Below are 21,212 nucleotides of genomic sequence, written 5' to 3'. Positions count from 1 at the left end.
GTAGTTGTATTCATTCATTCCCTTGAGTTTCTGGTTTACATAGCTTGAGGTTATATTAGATGGACCTAAAGAGTTGTGACTGTTGTCTTTAATCCCCTAGATTCATTTTGTCTGAAGTCAGGCAGTGTGAGTCCTCCATTTTGTTCTTCAGTGTTGATTTGGCTATTCTAGGCCTTTGCCCTTCCGTATTATAGTTCCTTTGCTTTCTCATGTAAATTCTAGAATCAGCTTGTCTATTCGTACAAAAAAAGCCTGGAATTTTCATTGGATTATATTATAGTCTATAGATCTATTGGGGAGAATTGACATCTTAGCAATTTTGAGTCTTAACTATTCATGAACAGTGTTTTATAATTTTCATAACTTGTACATACTTTGTTAGATTTACCTTAAGTACTTTGTTCTTTTCATACTATTGTAAATGCTACCATTTAAAAAAAAATATCATTGTTCATTGTTATTATATAGAAATATAGTTGAACTTGGTATATTTACTTTGTATTCTCTGACCTTGGTAAGTTAAAGTTACTTGTTAGTTTCATTAATTTAAAAAATTTTTTCTTTGGGATATTCTATGTAGTGATGCAAGTCAGTTGTAAATAGATAAAATTTTGTATCTTCCTGTATAGTCTGTGTGCCTTTTATATCTTTTTCTTACTTTGATGTGCTATCTAGACCTTTCAGTATGTTGCTGAATAGAAGTGGTGAGAGCAGACATCTTTGCCTTTTCCTTGATAGTAGGAACAAAATGGTAGGTTCAGTCCTTTACTGTTAAGGAGGATAGTAGCTCTGTGTATTTTTGTAGATGTCCTTCATCAGGTTGAAGAAGTTCCTTTCTATTCCTAACTTGCTGATTCTTTTTTAAAATCATAAATGGATATTGGATTTTGCCTTTTTTCCCCCTCGTATCTGTTGAGAAAAATCATATGGTTTTCCTTTAATTTGGCCATGTAGTGAATTATTGATTGTTGTAGTGAATTATTGATTATTGTAGTGTGTTGATTGTTTTCCATAAGTCTTTTAAAAAAATTAAGCATCATTTAACAAGTCTTAATTTTTTTGACTACTGCTTATTAAATCCCATATCTGCCTGCCTACCTATCTAGTATATCTTTTCTCCATGGCTCTTACTACCGCCAGCATGCTGTATGCTCCATTTATTTATTTGTATATTCTGCCCATCCCCAGTGGAATTTAAGTTCCATGTTTTGTTCTGTTGTATCGCCAATCCCTAGAATGTTGTCTGGAATTAAAATAGGTTCTGTAAATATTTGTTCAGTAAGTGAATATCCGCTTTCAAGGAGTTCATAGTTTAGGAGGGGAGAAAGAGGTACAGAAATGTGATACAACTTAGGAGGACTAGAAACAATTCTTTGTGAGCTCAGGATGGGGGAGGTTAAGTTCATTTAACAGATTTCTTTTTCTTTTTTTTTTTTATCATCAGATTTGAAAAAAGATGCATCTAGGGAAAATTTATTTAATGACGCAGAAAATAAGAAGAATTCAATAAAAATGTGGTTTAGTCCTCGAAGTAAGAAGGTCAGATATGTTGTGAGTAAAATTTCAGTGCAAACTCAGCCTCAAGTGATAAATGATGAGAATGCTCAGCAGGCTTCCATGTACGAATTTGTTTCTACAAGTCCTCCAACAGGTGTTTCTGAGAGGGCTAAAAAGGCTTCTACAAAATCTGGAAAAAAACAAAAAAAGAAAACTTTAGCTGAAATCAACCAAGAATGGAACTTAGAGGCAGATAAAGAAGATGGTGAACTTGACTCCAAAGAGGAATTTAAGGAAAAGCTGGTGTCTTTCTGTAGCCAACCGTCTGTTATTGCTGGTCCTCAGACAAATGGTGAAATAGACTTACTAGCAAGTGGCTCTGTCACGGAATCACAGTGTTTTAGCAGCTTCGCTGAAGTCTCTTTACCATTAGCTGAGCAAATAGAGTCTCCAGAAATGGAGGGCAGGAATGAAGACGTGACTCCCCAGAAGAATGTCCGCGGGAATCCTCTTCCACCTGAGCCGTCCTTGCCATCAGGTCCCAACGGGCGACGTGGGCTTCGCAGCAGACGGTCCAGTCCTGTTGCTAAGAGGTGCAGAAGCAGCCTTCCTGGCACCAGTAGGCAGCACATAGTGCTTTCAGAAAACAAACCGTTGCCTGGCCACTCCTCACCACCCTCAGGCAAACTCAGAGTTGGTGACACATTAAGGAGGAAAAACAGTAATGTATCAGACGAGTCCCTGAGCCTCTCACCAGGTACACCGCCTTCTGCGCTGAACAGCCCGAGTTACAGACGGATGATGTCTAGCCCCGCAGCCGTGAAGCTGTCACCCAGTAGCCTTATGGCTGTGAAAAGAAATCATAGAGGAGAGACTCTGCTTCATATTGCTTCAATTAAGGTAGGATGCTTACCCCGAAATAACAATTTTGAAATGAGACCAGCCATAAAACAGTTTCTGTGGGGCCTATGAACAATGACGTGAGATGACTGGGATACTTAGCCTACCGCACGTGACACTTCCTTTGAACCAGAGAAGAAAATTCACAGGGTCTGCATCCCCACCTGTTAGAGCAGTGGCCCCTGGGCCTGAGGAGCATGATTAGAAAACTAATATTTCAGTATTTCAGCTTCTATTTTGCCAAGGGCTTTCATTGGTCTATTCCATAATGGTTTTGTTCAGTTTTTACCACGTTCTCCTGCTGTATGAATGTAGATAATTGCCAGGTTCCTGCTGGCAGCATGTCTTTACCTAGCCAAAGAGCTAGGGACTGTGTGGCAAGTGACAAACTTCTGTATGTCAGATGCTTATAGTGGGCACTGCCAGAATTTGCAAGGTTGAAGGATGTGGTTTGTACATTTTTCCAATGACCTGGATATGTGACTCTCAGAAATGGCTCCCATGGTTGGCCGTGAATGAGTTTGTCTGTATCCCACAGCCAGCCATTTCTTTTCCTAGCCTGTTCATTAAAGTTACCTCTCTTTATTTACTGCCTCAACACTGGAGCTGTGGCCGTGTGAGTTTTTGGGAACCTAGCCTGTTCTTCGGGCATGAGATACACTTGCAAGGGTTCATCTTTGCAACCGACTCCAGAACTGCACATATGGGGAGAGTTAGCACCATAGCTTCATAGACTTTGTGATTTCATGCAAGTGTTATCAAAATAAAATATGGGAGAGCTTAGTACTGAATTAGGATAGCTTTTATGATCTTTTAGTAAATTCACCAGGAAATCCTTGGGCCTTTTGCATGGGTAGAGAACTTTGGGAGATCTGGAAGCCATTGGAGACCCTCAAACATAGGGCTGGTCAGCAACATGAAACATCTGGGAAGAACATGGAGTAGACATTGAGTCCAGGCATTCCTCTACTTTGTATGGAGAAAGGGAAAAGCACAAAAAGGAGTTTCCCCATCTGTTAGGGTTTTCTTTTTCTTTTTTTCCCTTGCTTTATCTTCTAATAAATGATGAATGTAGAATACTCTGTCTCTGATACTGGGAGGAGGAAAACTGCAGCATGACTACGTGCTCGTCTCTATGTACATATCCTTCGAACAACTTGAATTTTCAGTTTGTCCTGATTATATTTTATTTTTTGCAAAGCTTGATTTAAAAAATCAGACTATATTTTTTGTCCTACTTGTTATATATTTAATATATATGCACATAAAGCTATTATGATCTTTATAATGTTATAAATGCTTCATTAGACATAAGTTGCTAGCATAATAATAATTTTTTCATTTTTCTGACTAATACGTAAGAATGTAGACTGCTTTAGTTTCTACATTTTACTTTCTGGTAATTATTTTCAGACCACCAGGCAAGCCTCTGTTTACATTGGTAGAGAAATTTTTCTTTTAACTATAGTAATAATTTATCTTTACTAATGAAGATCTCCAGGAGCTAGGCCGTGGTTTGACAAACTCTTTCTTAAAGGGGCAGAATAAATATTTTCAGCTTCGCAGGCCCTGTAGTCTCTCCAACTATTCATGTCTGCCCGCAGTTCAAAAGCAGCCATAGACAGACAATATGTAAGCCAGTAAAACTTGACATATAAAATCATGTGTCTGGCCTGTAGGCCATAGTTTGCCAACCTTGGCCTCAGCAATGGAAAAAAGACACAGACTCTTAAGACCAGGAAAAAAATATGATGCTATCTTGTGAATTTTCTCCATTGAAGATTGCTTCATACAAGTTTTATCGGATTGTTAGTTTACGTAGGAAGTCTTGCGAGTATTAAAATTACCCATTTGATTCTCTTGAACTTAACAAATACTGTTATTGTCATTAGTTGATACAGTACATTTGTACTGATACAGTACATTTAAGAAAAGCTAATTGATTTCGGTTGTTTTTTAAATCACTGTTTAACAAAAACACACTCTTAAAAATTTGTTAGTGAGTTGAGTGTAAATGCCCCACCCAGGCTGATTTTATAGAACAAATACTTGGGGGGAAAAAAAGCAGTGGATTTATCAGGCTTTTTCTCTTATAAATAGTATTCATTTCATTTTCTGCCCTAATTTTCTCACTTGCTGCCAAGAATGAATGATCTGTGTGTACTAGAAAACCACATATTGTGATTCTGCTTTTATGTTTTGTGCCCACCTACTTCAGAAAAAGATTTGAGGTGACTCTGAAGTTCACATACTAAAAATGGAACAAGGAGCAGGGAGAGAGGAAAGAGCTACGGTGGTTGAACGGAATGTAGACCTGAGAACAGTTCAGGCAGCCAAGGCAGATAAGGGGCAGTACCAGGTTTTTGGCTGTCAAAGGTAGATTTTTGTTGTTGTTGTTGTGCCTGTTGTTTTTCCCCAAAGTGTCTTCGTAGACTTGCCATTTCTGTTGTTCCGGTCAGCTTTTAAAAGTGCACGGTTGCAGGGTACATGCTTGGTGTGTGTGCACTGAGGGTAGAGACCGAGACCTCCCTCCCCCCTGAAGTTCTGTAGGGCTAGTTAGCTTCTCTTGCTGCAGTTATGCCTTTACAGATCATCTGTGACCTTGGCAACATTATTAATAAAGTTCTTTAATACCTTGCCACGGACCCACCCCTTGGATCCTTCTTGGCCATAACCTTTCCACAGCTACTACCCTAGTGGGAGTTACTTACTTTTTCTTGCCCTGACCGTTGCATGTTAGTTTCCTGTTGCTGTCACAGCAAGTTAACACAACTGAGTGACTTAAAACAAGGCAATTTATTTATTTATTTATTTATTTATTTATTTATTTATTTATTTACAGTTCTGTATACAGGGTTAGAAGGCCAGCATGGGTCTCACTGGGCTAAAATCAGTTTGTCAGTGGTGTTACATTCTAGAGGCTCCTTGGTTATTTGGGATGTTGCACAGAACTGGATAGTTTCTTGTGGTTGGAGAACTGAGATCCTGTTTTCTTGCTGACTTTCTGCTGAGGGCCATTCTCGTGTTTTTTCTTTTTCTTCTTCTTTTTTTTTAATTTAAATTTTATTTTTTTGGGGTGCCTGGGTGGCTCAGTCGTTGAGCATATGCCTTCGGCTCAGGGCATGATCCCGGCATTCTGGGATCGAGCTCCACGTCAGGCTCCTCTGCTGGGAGCCTGCTTCTTCCTCTCCCACTCCCCCTGCTTGTGTTCCCTCTCTCGCTGGCTGTCTCTCTCTCTGTCAAATAAATAAATAAAATCTTTAAAAAAATTTTTTTTATTTTTTAAGTGGGTGTATCTTTAGGTTAAATTCCTAGAAGTGGACTCCTGAGTTACCTTAAGGCATCTGTTACCTTATTTGTCTTGCTAACTTCCTTACTTGGCAGTAGAAGGGTCTTAGTAAATACCCAGACTGCTGAAGTTCGGGCTGCCTGATCCTAGACATCTACTGCACTGCTGGCAAATTCTGTTTGTATTATTAGTTCTCAAATCCTTTTTCCCTCAGAATCATGGATTTACAGGTGAGCCATCTAGGTTTTGGACATTCAGCACTATTTGAATGCAAACCCCACACAGAATTATTCTTGAATTCCTTATTTATACTTTTGTTTTATTACACTGTGGAATTTCAAGCAGAGTATTCATTAATATGATGTCTGGGATGTTGTGCATGTTCTCATTTAACCAGACAAACGTTGGGATCCAGTCGGTTCTCTTTATTGCCCGTGTTTCTATTTGTATTTGAATGTGAATGTCACCTATGGCTAAAATGCTCCTGAGAACATTATGTTATAAATGTGAGATTTTATGAGAAAGTGTTACACCTAAGTAGAAACTCAGACAAGCACTCATTATTTATTCTTCTGGTTTAATTTTTAAAGACTTAGTATTTGACATTTCTTTAGACATAGAGAAAATTTTGATTTGTTATCTTATTATGTCACCTTTGCTTGAAGATTTGTAGTTTCTGGAATAAACATCCTCAAATTTCTAGCAGATTCTTAAAATGGTAATGATCACTCATAATTCATGCCACAGCATTGAATGTATCATGGAATAGAAGAAAGGCTTGACCTTGGCATGTCATGATACACTTTAAATGCGGACACAATGAATCATATTTTGAAGGCAACTTACAAGGCATGATATACTTAACATAATAAAGGTGATGGGAATCTCCTGGGTAGAGAGAACATCCCTTGTGAGGAGTCTCCTTCAGGGTTTGACTTTGTAATTCATTTTAAGGCAGTCATGTTGTGCGTAAAGTCATGTTCCTACGTGTCCTTCCTGCTACCTTCCTGAGAAAGTAGCAAAGGACTCAGAAGCAAACTCGCATCTATGATCTTTTCAAGATTTTAATTTCTAGAACATCTCTTAGACTCAGTATCCATTTTTCCCTCTGTCACCCACCCCTTTTAAAAACTGAACCTCCTTAATATCAGGAACTTAGCATCATGGGCTAGGTTGTCAGAATCATCTGTGAAAATATTTTATTTAGTAAAGTCTGAGAAGCCAGAAATTTGTTTAATATATTTTAGAGCTTCATTCTGGATGACTAAAAAATTTTTTTTAACAATACCTAGTTGCCAAAGGAAGAAGTTTTATGTAGCTGGTTAGTTCATTTATGTGGAAAAGCTTAACCATTTGGGGTAAGTCATCATTATTGTAATGTCCTGTACCATTTTTATCAAGATATTTATTCTTAATTGTATTTTAGAAGAGCTAATCTTTATAATAAAGAAAAATGTGTGTGTGTGTGTGTGTGTTTGGAAAGTTAATTTATACTGCTGTAACATGTATGGATGTGTGAAGAATCTTTTTGAACTAAAGGTTAGCAATAAGAAAAGTGATTGTGGTACACATCTCCCTTTATTTTCAGCCTCTTAGGTATTACTTGAAAATACCAAATCCATTTAAAATTTCTTACAAGCATTGGCAAAAACTTTTCTTAGATGATTTTTTTTTCTTGCTGTGGTTTAAGAAAATCTCAATTATTCTTTTAAGCTGTGGGGAGTCTAAAAGTGATTACTTATTACTCAGAAAATACTGTTAGCAAAGACAGTAATTTAAAGAAATCAGAAGCAGAAATTAATTTATTTCCCAGAAACTTCATACTGGTTCAAGCTTACTCAGTTGCTGTGGACTCTTACCTAATTTTCGTAATTTTATTTATGTGCATGACATTAAATTTACATAAAGTAGACCAATGAATTATGACAAACTTTTAAGTACTAGGGAGGAGAAAGCAGATTGGGTATAAATAACAAGCAGTTTGCAAATTGGGTATGTGTTTGGGGAAGTCTAGGGATGGTTCGTTAACAGAAGACACTTGGATAGTATGACGAGGTGACATGAAAGAAAAACACCACTGTCCAGCAACCTTACAAGAGAGTCTGCTTTTAGTCTTTCGATTGTCTGTTTCTGTGTGACTGTTCCCTGTGATTCTTCATCCCACAGTTGTGTTTATATTATTTGATGGGCTTCTTTAGGTTAATATGTTTTTGTGGCTACTGTGTAGAATTAGAATGAGAAAATCTTTCAGAAGGCTTTGTGTGTGTGTGTGTGTGTGTGTGTGTGTGTACTTTCATATTGAAGGTTGGGAATGTATGAATGTATGTGGTTCTGGCAGTTCATCTGCCTCAATATTCATGGGATTGTTTAAAAAAATTCAAATTTGTATCTTGACAGATGTTCCTGGTTTTATTGGGAATTGAAGACAGAGCAAATGTTGCTAAATAAATGTTAACTTGTACTAGAGGTATAGAATTTGCACCCCTAAGAAACTATGGGAAAATGGTTTTTTTAACTGAAATTGAAGCAATTGATTTGAAACATATATAATGTTTAGTTTTTAGATCCATTAAGTATTTAGGGTCATTTTGTTAATTTAGAAACATAAAGATGTATGTTGCAAATGGATTTTTTTTTTTTTTTTAGAAAACTAAGTAAGCTATCATTTAAGATTTGCTGTGTTTGAGAGGTATCCCAAAACAAGCAAATAAAAGTTACTGTTTTTAGGAGACTTAATGACTTCTAGATAATCAATCTAATAGGGGAGAAGCTCATTTCAGAAGAATATTGGGGCTGGAAGTGGGAATGGGAGAGATTTCCTTCTCCCTAAAGAAGCTCTTTATAAAACCAGTTAACACAGCGTTGTCATAGGTAACTTTTGCCATATGTAACTTTTATTTATTCAGGCTTTTTCAGGGTAAGCTGTGTCAGTAGTATTTGGAGAAAATAAGCCTGGCTTTTGCCTAGAAAAATACCTTAGAGCAAATCAGGTGAATGTAAACTAAATTGATGTATTAGGGATAAATGTTATAACTGTCAATAAGATAACAACTTTTGGCAGTTGTAACTGAGTAACCTTCTCAGTCTTAATTTTGCTTTAAACAGTACTTGGGAATCATTTTAATGCAAGCTCAAAAAGGATGTTTTTCACAAATGAAGTGATGACTAAATACTTCATTATCATCAGTTGATTTTTGGCTAGTGCCCTTTATTTGGTATTTTGAAATGACTTTTGATAAGGGTTGCTAATCGCAGGGATTTTGTACTTGATATTCAAGGATGGACTATATGACTTCATGATTTGATACCTCAGAACAGTTCATCCATACATGACTTCTTATTTATTATTCATGAGCAATAGGCATTAGAGAAAAGATTTAAGTTTGATACTATCTTTAAGAAGACAGAAGCTTCAAACCAAACCAAACCCAAATCTCAATATCTTCTTTTCTTGATGATTTTAATTTCTTTTTATTTTTTCATTTTTCTACTAGGGCGACATACCTTCTGTTGAGTACCTCTTACAAAACGGAAGCGACCCAAATGTTAAAGACCATGCTGGATGGACACCATTGGTAGTTTTCCATTTGTTTTTTATTCTCATTTTATGTTTTATAGTTATTATACTTTATAGTTATGTAGTTGTCTATATATTATCCTCTGCAGTATTCACCCTCTTTTTAATCTGAAGGACTTATATTTTCACCAACTAATGGAAAATGATGATTTTTCATTGAGCTTTTCAGTTGTGACAGGCAAGAAATTGGCTCCCTTTTCACCGACTACCTTTAGATTTAGGAATCTGGTTATACTATATGCTGAATGCAGCTAACATGTGGAGGTAACTACTAGAACTGACAGCAGACTCCCTTTTGCCACATTGCATGTCATTAGAAGCAGATTTCTTGGGGGGTGCTTGGGCGGCTCAGTCATTAAGCGTCTGCCTTCGGCTCAGGGCGTGATCCCAGGGTCCTGGGATCGAGCCCCACATCAGGCTCCTCCGCTATGAGCCTGCTTCTTCCTCTCCCACTCCCCCTGCCTGTGTTCCCTCTCTCGATGGCTGTCTCTCTCTCCGCTAAATAAATAAATAAAATCTTTAAAAAAAAAAAAAAAAAGAACCAGATTTCTTGGAACAAAGAGAGGTCAGAACAGGGTATCACAAGGCAGTGATTCTTACTGAGGATCCGTTGTAGCCTCATTGATATCCTAGCTAATTGCAAACATATAGAAGTAGTAGAACATCTTGGCTTGGATTAAACATTTAAAAAAATCTTTATTATTACTAAAAATGCAATGTGAAGTACAGTCTGGAAAAGGAATGGCACCAGTACATGGGGACAAGTGCTACCTGGGCTCATTGCGGGCAATTTGAAGACAGCTGGCCGTAGAGCTGTCAACACAGGAGGTGTAAGCCCTTACCCTGTGATCTGGAAATTTATCACAGAAATTGGGAGATTTTCATGAGGCCAGGTATAAACAAGCTTTACAGTTTTGAATAGGAACTTCCCAGCAGATTTCTAAGCTGGGAGGGTTTAGTCTGGGTCGGAGTCCCTCTGCTGTTTTGACTCCACAGGCTAGCTAACCTTTTCAAAGAAAGGTCAGGTTTTTTTTTGTTGTTGTTGTTTTTTCCCGTCTGTTTTGTTTTTGTTTTTGTTTTAAGCCAGTAAGGTAAATTGTAGTAAAGTTTGGTGAGTGATTTATTAGAGGACCTGATGTCTAATTTGGCTTCCTTTCTCCTAGAAATAGACGTACAGACATTTTGTGTGGTAGTGCTTATTATGAATCGAATAGATGTACTTAAAAAAACACAGAATGCCTGACATTTATTGGAGGACAACATAGTAGCATCATTTTCAGTTCATTAGACATAAGGAAAGATTTGCACGTGAGGCATCTTTGAACATTGCATTGTTACCCTTTTCATCATTCATTCTTTTTTAAGCACTTACTCTGTTATTTCTGTTACCATCGACACCAGCCATACAGTAATCTGTAGCTTCAGCAAATGGAGAGGTTGTCTTGTAAATACTCTCTCCAGGATATTCACTTTGTGGGGTGGTTATGTATATGTGTGGGTGCACCACTCAGCATATGGCTAAGTACCTGATTCAGTGAATTCTATTCAGCCATGGAGAATTTTACTTTTTATTCATGATCTAGTTGTTAAATACTTTCTAAGTTTTTTGTTGTTTGTAATTTTTTACTATGGAGCAGTTTAGGAACTAGAGTTGGTTTATACATATATAGAGTTGGTCAACTGCGTTTTCTTCTTTAAAAAAAAAAAAGAGTTGTTGACCAAAGGCTCAGATAAATAACCCCCTTTCCCATCAGTTGCACAGATCTTGATCATCGTGTATCTTATCATTAAGATTATTAACAGGGCTTACTCTGAGCCAACACTTAAACAGTCTGTATAAGTATTTAGGTAAGAACCAATTTACTGACTGAGTTCACATTTATTTTTCTAAAGTGCAATTTTAGGGGTGCCTGGGTGGCGCAGTCGTTAAGCGTCTGCCTTCGGCTCAGGGCGTGATCCCGGCGTTATGGGATCGAGCCCCACATCAGGCTCCTCCGCTATGGGCCTGCTTCTTCCTCTCCCACTCCCCCTGCTTGTGTTCCCTTTCTCACTGGCTGTCTCTATCTCTGTCAAATAAATAAATAAAATCTTTAAAAAAAAAGTGCAATTTTATTATGATACGATGCATCGTTCTTCCTCATCACTTTTCTCCCTTCTTTTCTTATTATTTAATTAGCACGAAGCCTGCAATCACGGGCATGTGAAGGTGGTGGAGTTGTTGCTGCAGCACAAGGCGTTGGTGAACACCACTGGCTATCAGAACGACTCGCCGCTTCATGATGCCGCCAAGAATGGGCACTTGGATATAGTCAAGCTCTTACTTTCCTACGGAGCCTCCAGGAATGCCGTGTAAGTCGTTCAGCTTGAACACTGTTGTTTAGTTGACTTGTAGTCCTGAGTCAGTACCCACAGGAATTTGTTTTAAAAATCCTACTTTTATGCTTTTTCTGCATATTTAGTTAAAATCTGTTAAGAATTCAGATGTTGGGCGAGTGCTATCGAGTTATTTCTTACACTTTTCACACCATTCATATGAAACTCGGGGTAAATTGTTTTGCGGTGTCAGGCACGGAGATGCATTAGTGAACGCGGGCGGCTGCAGTTTAGAGTCGTGTTGTCAGGAGCGTCACAAGCAGTTGCCGTATGTGGATTTTACATCTTTAATCTAGAACTTTGTGCATGTCTCCCTATATATTATTTTACTCTTTTCAGTTAATGAGGGAGTTGAAATGGAAATAGAAGAACTGTCTCTTCATGTCCCCGTTGCTTATATGGGTTTGGAAAGAGCACACGAAAGTCATGCTTACTTTGACTACAGAGGCAGACAAGAGTTACAAAATGCAGAGCTTCTAGGTTGTAATTTTTTATAGCATAATTGAAAAACTAATAATGCAGGAGTGTACCATACCTTGGTGCTGTTAGTTTCAGTAAGTGTGTCTAATATCTTTATTTTCTCTCACATGTGATGAGATAGCTGGGACAAACTCAAGGGGTACCTGTTTTTCTGTGTTTTTATTTTCCTGGCTTGCGCGTGCATGTGCGTGCACACACACATGACATATATGTACATGTGGACCAACAGATATGACCCTCCTGTGGGTACAGCCAGCCATTTGATAAAGCAAATGGTTGCTTGGGTCAGGTGAAACTGAATAGTTTCCGTCCTTGGGTTCTTAAATCAGCCATGACTACTTTAATGAATGGAGCACTGGTCAGGGCGTTAGGGAATTCAGCTTTTATTTGTGACTCCATTATTGACTTTATAGCCTCAGGCAGGTTAATTTCTGTGCCTTGGTGTCCTCACCTATAAAACATGGGTGATGCCTGCTGCTTTTCTATTTCTTCAGAGCATAGTGAGGATTAATGAGCCAAAACGCAGGGCCTGTCTGGTGGTTTGTACACCATGATTCTTCACTACACTGTGAAGCTTATTAATATACAAGGTGTTGGGCATTAGACAGTGAGCCGAGTCTGCCTTCACAGGTGCCTCTCAGATAAATGTGTTGTTTTTAAATAGGCTTACCTAGTAAAGTGGCAGATTTAGGTATATCTGTAGCCCAGCACCATCCAATAGATCTTTCTGCAGTGATGGAAACGCTGGGCACTCAGTAGCCACTAGCCATCTGCTGCTGTTGAAGACTTGAAATGTGGCTGTTGCTACTGAGGAACTAAATTTGAAAATGTATTTTAATTAATTTAAATAGCCGTATGGGCCAAGTGGTTACTGAATTGGACAGCTGGTTGATATAGTTGGGATAGTGTGGAAAGAGCATTTATTTGGTGAGAGGTTGGGGATAGTATTGGGTAGATGTTGGTAGGGCAGGTAGGGTGCAAATACAGTGGTAGATTTACTCTAGGGGGTAAGACTGTGTGGTGGCTGTTTCTAAATATTGTTATTCCTTCTTTTCCAGACTGGTGGTCATCATACTGTGGTATTTGCTGTGTTTTTCACTGTTTTATTTCATAGTAGTTGTTGTTCACCTGATTGGCTTTACCAGTTTCCTAACTGGTCTCCTCCTTTTCAGATTACTTTTCTTTGTTCATTCTCCACACTGCAGCCCAAGAACTTAAAAAGTAGAAGTGTGGCTAAATCACTTACTTGCTTAAAACCCTTCACTGGCACCTCTTAATGTTTTTAAAATAAACTTCAAAACAAGTTTCATAAGGCCGTGGATGGTGTGGCACCACTACCTTCTCCAGCCTCATCTTGCTGCTCTCCCTCACATCCGCCTTCCCCTTCAGCATTTTTATACCAGCCTTTCCAGATCGTGCCTGCTCTCCTGGTCCTGCCAAGTGCCTAACATAGTCTGTACCCACATTCATTGGTAGTGGAAATTCGTGAGTATTTGAATGCATAAAAACATGGTACATTTTTTCCTCTCTTTTGAAAAAGGGTCAGATCTGATGACAATAGGAATTGCCTCCCCCTGCTCCCCAATTCACTGTAAGTGTGGAGTGAAAGTCTAACCAAGTTTCCATAAGCTGCACCTTTTCTAGGGTGGTAGCACTGGTTCCTGGTAGATGTTAGAATAAATGATGGTGGGCTCCTTGGGCAGAATCCTTTGTCTCTTGTCCATTGGGCATCCATAGTATGTTACCTTTTGTGGGTTCATGGCTTCCATTCCTATAGCCTTGACATTTTTAAGATCTGTTTTTCTTTCTGCCAGTGTTCTGTATATTGTCTTTTGACTTAAGTACTGACAAGTGACAATAGATGGAGTTCATTCCTTGACTTTCTCTGTTTAAGAGTAGAACATGGCGAGGGAGACCTGGGGGCTGTATGAACTTCTTACTACTCTCTCTTTTTTTTTTTTGCCTGAAGCTAGCTCTTGTTCCTTTTAAGCCATTCATATCTCTGACTCTAGAATCTGAGTTGGCAAGCTTATTACTTTTATTTTCTCTGCTTATATTTTTATTTCTCTTATATTTTTATTTCTGTTTATGTCTTTTTTACTCTTAGTGGAACTCTTCTTTCAATAACCAGGACTAGACTCTTTCTATCCCTGGAAGAAGGAAGAAGGGTTGGAACCAGAAAGGGTGAAGGCTGTTTTTCTGTCCTTTCCTCTTGATGGCTTGGTACTTTGACTAATCGAAGCTGTAGGTGGGTAGAGTCTATCTGCTTTTTCTGAGTTTCCGAAGGGCAATCTTCAGCTGTATAACAGACATTTTGATAGTCGTCTTCATTCTTTTGAGGTTGAAGTAGTGTTCTTACTTGGATGCCTTCATTTCCAGGGTCTTCAGTGACATCCTGTTGGGTATTCTCATGCTTTTGCTGCTGCTCCATTACTTCCTCATCCCCTGTTGTTTTATCTGCTCCTTGTGTTCTAGTGGAGCGGACCAACAGAGATTACACTGATTACAGAGCCGTGTGACAAGTGCTTTCGTGGGTCGGTGCACAAGATGGTGAAAATCTAGATTAGGAGCTATAAATGTGACTAGAGGAAGTCATAAAAGGCTTTCTAGAGGAAGGAGCACTTCCACTGAATTTTGAAGAAGAGGAATAGGAGGATGGGCTTTACAGAAGGAGTTGGTGGGTGTTAAGTTACACGGTAGCCAGGGCCACTTGTTCATTCAGTTCTAACAGCTTTGGTTAGTGATGGTAAGACGTATGAAAGGGAAGAGGATGACCACTTAAAAGGCTGGAGAAGGTGACAGAGGCAGAGAGGCTTGTGTGCCAGAGGTTCAAATTTTACATTGAATACTTCCTCCTGCACACGGGCTGGGCGCCCAGTGGAGAGGTGCGTCCGGTAATCCAGGGGGGTGAGTCTGAGCTAAAGTAGTGAAGCGGACGGACAGTTATGGCAGAGGGAAGGAGTTCACTCTTTTTATCTCCTTCTTCCTTCACATGAAGTCTGATACACTGTGTTAAGAAATATCTTATTAGGGTTGTAATTGAAATTGAGTAAGGGTATGGATTATAGTAGATTTAATAAACTTGATTTTTCACTCAGGAACATAGCATGTTTTTCCATTTATTTAAGCCTTTTGTTACACTTCTTAGTAAAGTTTTTCATCTATTTTATATATGTATGATTTTATATATATGCATGTTTATGGGTGCACTTAGTATTGATTGAGATTTTCTAGGTATTTGATTCTTGTGTTGCTCGGGTGAACTGGATGTTCTGTTAATAAATAGAACTTGTTATTTCTGGTATATAGGAAAGCTGTTCATTTTAGTACATTTCTCTTACATCTAGCTAACACCTAATTCTAAGGATCGGATTACCATTTATTCTTACCACATTTGTCTGAGTTTCTAGGATAATCCTATAAAATAATGTGATAGTTGGCATATATGTTTTATTCTCATTTTTAAAAAATATTGACTGTAGGTTTCAGTCAGTATTAAAATCAATATGAAAAATAAATATCTTCTAGTTATTTTACTATTTTTTAGTAAGACTGTACCTTATTAAATGAATTTTAGCTTAAACTGAGATGATCCTGGACCTTTTGCTTGTTGATGTCATTAATACATTTAAAATATTAAACCATGTTGTATTCCTGTGGTAAACTTGATTTAATATAGTGTGCTATTCTTTAAACAAATACTTTACATCAGTTTGCTAGTATTTTATTTAGTATTTTTGCTTTTATAGTTAAAAGTTGAAATGATCTGTTTTTATTTTTAAATTTTTTCCTCAGAGTTTGATAATAAAATTATACTTGCGGCGTTTTAAAAAATTTCAGTGTAGTTAGCACACAGTGTTATAGTATCAGGTGTACAATAGAGTACACGTGTGCAATATAGTGATTCAGCGATTCCATGTACTACCCAGTGCTCATCAAGGTAAATATATTCTTAATCCCCTTAACCTGTTTCATGCATCCTCCCACCCACCTCCCCTCTGGTCATCTGTTTGTTCCCTATAGTTAAGAGACATTTTTTTGGTTTGTGTCTCTCTCTACTTTTTTCCTTTGTTCATTTGCTTTGTTTCTTAAATTTTACATATGAGTGAAATCATATGGTATTTTTCTTTCTCTGGCTTATTTTTGCATAACTTGATACTCTAGATCCATCCATGTCCTTTGCAAATGGTAAGATTTTATTCTTTTTTTTAGGACTGAAGAATATTTTATTGTATGTATGTGTGTGTATAAATATATATCACATCACATCTTCTTTCTTCATTCATTTATTGGTGCACGCTTGGGCTGCTTCCATAGTTTGGCTGTTGTAGGTCCCGCTGCAGTAAACATAAGGGTGCGTGTCTCCCTGCAAATTAGTGTTTTCGTATTGTTTGGGTAAATTTGGGTAAATACCCAGGAGTGCAATTACTAGATTGTAGGGTTTAATTTTTTGTCTATGTTTAATTTTTTGAGGAACCCCCATACTGTTTTCCATAGTGGCTGCACCAGTTTGCATTCCCAACAGTGCAGGAGGGGTCCTTTTTCTCCACATTCTCCTGCACTTGTTTCTTGTGTTTTTGATTTTAGCCATTCTGACAGGTGCGAGGTGGTATCTCATTGTGGTTTTGCTTTGCGTTTCTCTGATGCTGAGTGATGTTGAGCATCTCTTCCTGTGTCTGTTGGCCATCTGGATGTCTTCTTTGGAGGAATGTCTGTTCATGTCTTCTACCTATTTTTTTTTTAAAGATTTTATTTATTTATTTGACAGAGACAGCCAGCGAGAGAGGGAACACGGGCAGGGGGAGTGGGAGAGGAAGAAGCAGGCTCATAGCGGAAGAGCGTGATGTGGGGCTTGATCCCAGAACGCCGGTATCACGCCCTGAGCTGAAGGCAGACGCTTAACGACTGAGCCACCCAGGCGCTCCATTCTTGTACCTATTTTTAATTGGATTATTTGGGGGTGGGGGTTTGGTGTTAAATTGTAATAAGTTCTTTATATAGTTTGGATACTAACCCTTTATCGGCTATATTATTTGCAAATTATCTTCTCCCATTCAGTAGGTTGTTTTTTAGTTGTATTGGTTGTTTCCGTTACTGTGTTAGAAACTTTTTATTTTGCTGTAGTCCCAATAGTTTAGTTTTGCTTTTGTTTCCCTTGCCTCAGGAGACCTATCTAGAAAAATGTTGCTATGGCCAATGTCAGACATTACTGCCTGTGCTCTCTTAGAGGACTTTAATTGTTTCAGATCTCACATTAAGTCTTTAATCCATTTTGAGTTTATTTTTGTGTATGGTGTAAGAAAGTGGTCCAGTTTCTTTCTTTTGCATGCTGCTGTCCAGATTTCCCAATTCCATTTGTTGAAGAGACTGTCTTTTTCTCATTGTAAGAGAGACTGTCTCATTCTCTTTGTTGAAGAGTAATTGACCATATGATGGTAGGTTTATTTCTGAGGTGTATGTTTTGTTCCATTGATCCATGTGTCTGTTTTGTGCCAGTACCATACTCTTTTGATCACTACAGCTTTGTAATATAACTTGAAGTCTGGAATTGTGATGCCTCCTGCTTTGTTTTTTCTTGTCAAGTTTGCTGTGGCTATTTAGGTCTTTTATGGTCCCATACAAATTTTAGGATTGTTTGTTCTAGTTCTGTGAAAAATGCTGTTGGTATTTTGATAGGGATTGCATTAAATCTGTAGATTGCTTTGGGTAGCTAGTGTAGACATCTTAATTTAAGAATATTTGTTCTTCCAATCCATGAGCGTGGAATGTCTTTTCGTTTGTGTCGTCTTCACTTTCTTTCATCAGTATTTTATAGTTTTCAGAGTACATACATGTGTTCACCTCTTTGGTTAGGTTTATTCTTAGGTATCTTATTTTTTTGGTGCAATTGTAAATGGGATTGTTTTCTTAATTTCTCTTTCTGCTGCTTCATTATTAGTGTATAGAAATGGAACAGATTTCTGCACATTGATTTTATATCCTGTGATCTTAATTCATTTATCAGTTCTAGTAGTTTTTCAGTGGAGTCTTTGGGGTTTTCTATATATAGCCTCATGTTGTTTGCAAAGAGTGAAAGTTTCATCTCCTTCTTACCAATTTGGATGCCTTTTATTTCTTTTTGTTGTCTGATTGCTGTGGCTAGGACTTCTATTACTATGTTGGATACAAATGAAGTGGTGAGAGTAGGCATCCTTGACTTGTTCCTGACCTTCAGAGAAAAGCTCTCAGTTTCTCCTCTATTGAATATGGTGTTCACTGTGGGTTTTTCATATAAGGCCTTTATTATGTTGAGGTATGCTTCCTCTAACTATACTTCGTTGAGGGTTTTCATCATAAACGGATGTTACACTTTTTCACATGATTTTTCTGAGTCTATTGAAATGATCATCTAGTTTTTATCCTTTCTCTTTTGATGTGATGTATCACATTGATTGATTGGTGAATATTGAACCACCCTTGCATCCCGGCAATAATCCTACTTGATTGTGGTAAATGATTTTTTTAATGTATTGTTGGATTCAGTTTGCTAATATTTTGTTTGAGGATTTTTGCATCTGTGTTCATAAGAGATACTGGCATGTAGTTCTCTTCTTTTTGTGGTGTTTTTATCTGGTTTTGGTACCAAGGTAATGCTGGCCTCATAGAATGTAAATGGAAGTTTTTCTTTCTGTTTTATTTTTTGGAAAAGTTTGAAAAGAATAGGTATTAACTCTTCTTTAAATGTTTGGTAGAATTCATCTGTGAAGCTGACTGACTGGTCCTGGACTTTTGTTTGCTGGGAGTTTTTTGATTACTGATTCAGTTGCATTGCTGGGAAATTGGTCTGTTCGGATATATATCTATCTATCTATATTTTATATATATAATCTATCTATATTTTTTTTCCTTTAAGAATTTATTTGAGAGAGCACACAAGTGAGGTTGGGGGAGGGGTAGAAGAAGAGGGAGAAGCAGACTCCCCACTGAGCAGGGAGCCTGACACAGGGCTTGATCCTGGGATCATGACCTGAGCTGAAGGCAGGGACACTTAACCAACTGAGCCACCCAGGTGCCCCAAGTTCAGATTTTATATTTCCTCCTGCTTCAGTTTTATACGTTACATGTTTCTAGGAATTTGTTCATTTCTTCTAGGTTGTCCAATTTATTGGCATATAATTTTTTATAATATTCTCTTAAGATCATTTGTATTTTTTTCTCTCACCTGCTCAGCTTGATTACTTCTTTTACTCTGTCCTCCCAGTTGCTAATTCATTCTTCTGCTTCCTCTAGCTTGCTACTTATTCCACCTAGTGTATTTTTAATTTCATTTATTGTAGTCTTCTCTGATTGATTCTTTACCTTTTTATTAAGGGTCTCATTGAGGTCCTCCACTCTTTTCTCAAGTCCAGTGAGTATCTTTATGGTCATTACTTGAAATTCTCTATCGGGCATATTATATCAGTTTTGCTTATGTCTCTTGCTGTGATTTTGTCCTGTTTTTCATTTGGGACGTATTTCTGTGTGTCCTCATTTTGTCTAACTCTCTGTGTCTGTTTTTGTGTGTTCGGAAAGTCAGCTACAGCTCCTGCTCTTGAAAGTAATGGCCTTATGAAGAAGAGGTCCTGTGGTGCCCTGCAGTGCAGTGTCCCCTGTTCACCAGAACCTGGCACGTCAGGAGTGTCTCCTGTGTGTGTAGCATGAACCCTGCTGTTGTGTCCTGGCTACTTTTCCCCCTCAATCTAGTCATCTGCAGTGACTCCCTTTGCCAGTTGTGGGCAGTGTTGGGTCCCTAGCTAGGGTGAGGTGCATAATTTTAACAGGGTATTCCATGGGGGCTCTCCGCCACCGCTGAGACCAAGGCCCTGCAGTGTGTGCAGGTAGGGAGACCCGGTGTTGGCAAGGCTTACACAGGTCTTCTGGGGCGGGGGCGGGGGCTGGGACTGAGAGGAGATGGGCTGCAGGGAGCAGGGCTTGGTATAAGCAAGTTAGTGAATGTTGGTGCTGTGCTGTTTCCCCAACGTGGCTGTTTGTTTGTGCCTGGCCGCAGGGGGGAGGGATATGGCACCTGCCAGCTCCTTTGTTCCTGGTGGAGTCTCCCTGTGAAACCTCCCCCTCACTCTGAGATGACTCAGCGTTTTTTAAACTGCTCTTTCTGTGCTGCATCTCCCCTGGCTGTTTGCTGAACTTTCTTTAAGGGTGGGAACTCTGCTTCCTGATGCCCTCTGGGCTCTCCCAGAACCCAGCTGGGTGATTTTTAGAATTTAAGGCTTTAACTCCCTCTGGTTGTAAGAACTCACGAAATTCGGCTCCTCTCACTTTCAAAGCCAAATGTTATGGGGAATTGTCTTCCCTGTGAGAGCTCCCTGGTGACAGTCTGTTTTTTTCTCCCTTCTCTGTGCCCACGGCTCCCTCCCTATTGGGGATGCCATGGTCTTATTAGCTTCCCACCACGTCTCTGCCCTTCCTACCCTCTTCAGTGTGGCCTCTTTTTTGTCTTTCATTGTGGGGTTTGTTCTGCCAGTCTTTGGGTTGTTTTCTGGGTTATTTACACTGACAGGAGTGTTATCTAGTTGTATCCATGAGACAGGGTGATCTTAGGGTCCTCTTACTCCACCATCTTCCCAGCCTCTCCTACTCAGCTTCTTAAAGATAATCAAGGATGCTTTTGACCTTCTCTGGTTACTGGAACATGAATGGAGTATCTTACAGAAATAAACTCTGCCTCCATTTGGCACATCATTGTCAGTTTTATAATTTGCATAGTATATAATATTTGAAGATTTCTCTAATTATGTTACTAGTAATTATCACTCTCAAATAGTAATATATTAATAGTAGAATACAGGTACTAAAGAGAAGATGGACTTTTTGTTATTTCATTAAATTTATCTTTAAGTAGTCCCTGTAGTTTACCTATTTTGCACTTTTATCTAAGGCTGTGATTTGTAAGAGGATGCCCACGAAGATCATCTTACTGATGCTTAGCACAGGGCACTCCAGTGAGCCAGGGTCTGTGAGGAAATACTGTCCTTATTGTATTTCTCGTATGGATAGCAGAGTATCTCAAACCTATAAAGCTTTGGGTCTGCCTTTATATATTTTAGTTAAGTGTTGTGA

At 38.5% G+C, this 21,212-nt stretch overlaps 1 protein-coding gene across 3 annotated transcripts in view; it reads left to right on the top strand.

The window, feature by feature from the left end:
- The window catches only part of BARD1 (BRCA1 associated RING domain 1), a 148,466-nt gene that overhangs the window by 104,534 nt on the left and 22,720 nt on the right, over window positions 1–21,212 (top strand). For all 3 annotated transcript variants that reach the window (XM_048213948.2, XM_026492018.4, XM_026492016.4), the window contains 3 exons: window positions 1,445–2,397; window positions 9,181–9,261; window positions 11,440–11,612. In XM_048213948.2, coding sequence (XP_048069905.1) covers window positions 1,445–2,397; window positions 9,181–9,261; window positions 11,440–11,612 — 1,207 coding nt within the window. The remainder of the gene's footprint in view (window positions 1–1,444; window positions 2,398–9,180; window positions 9,262–11,439; window positions 11,613–21,212) is intronic.

The sequence above is a fragment of the Ursus arctos genome, unplaced genomic scaffold (genome assembly GCF_023065955.2).
Source record: "Ursus arctos isolate Adak ecotype North America unplaced genomic scaffold, UrsArc2.0 scaffold_1, whole genome shotgun sequence".
NCBI classification, from domain to species: Eukaryota; Metazoa; Chordata; class Mammalia; order Carnivora; family Ursidae; genus Ursus; species Ursus arctos.
The sequence above is the reverse complement of the archived record's forward strand: the minus strand, read 5'-3'. Positions and strand labels throughout refer to the sequence as shown.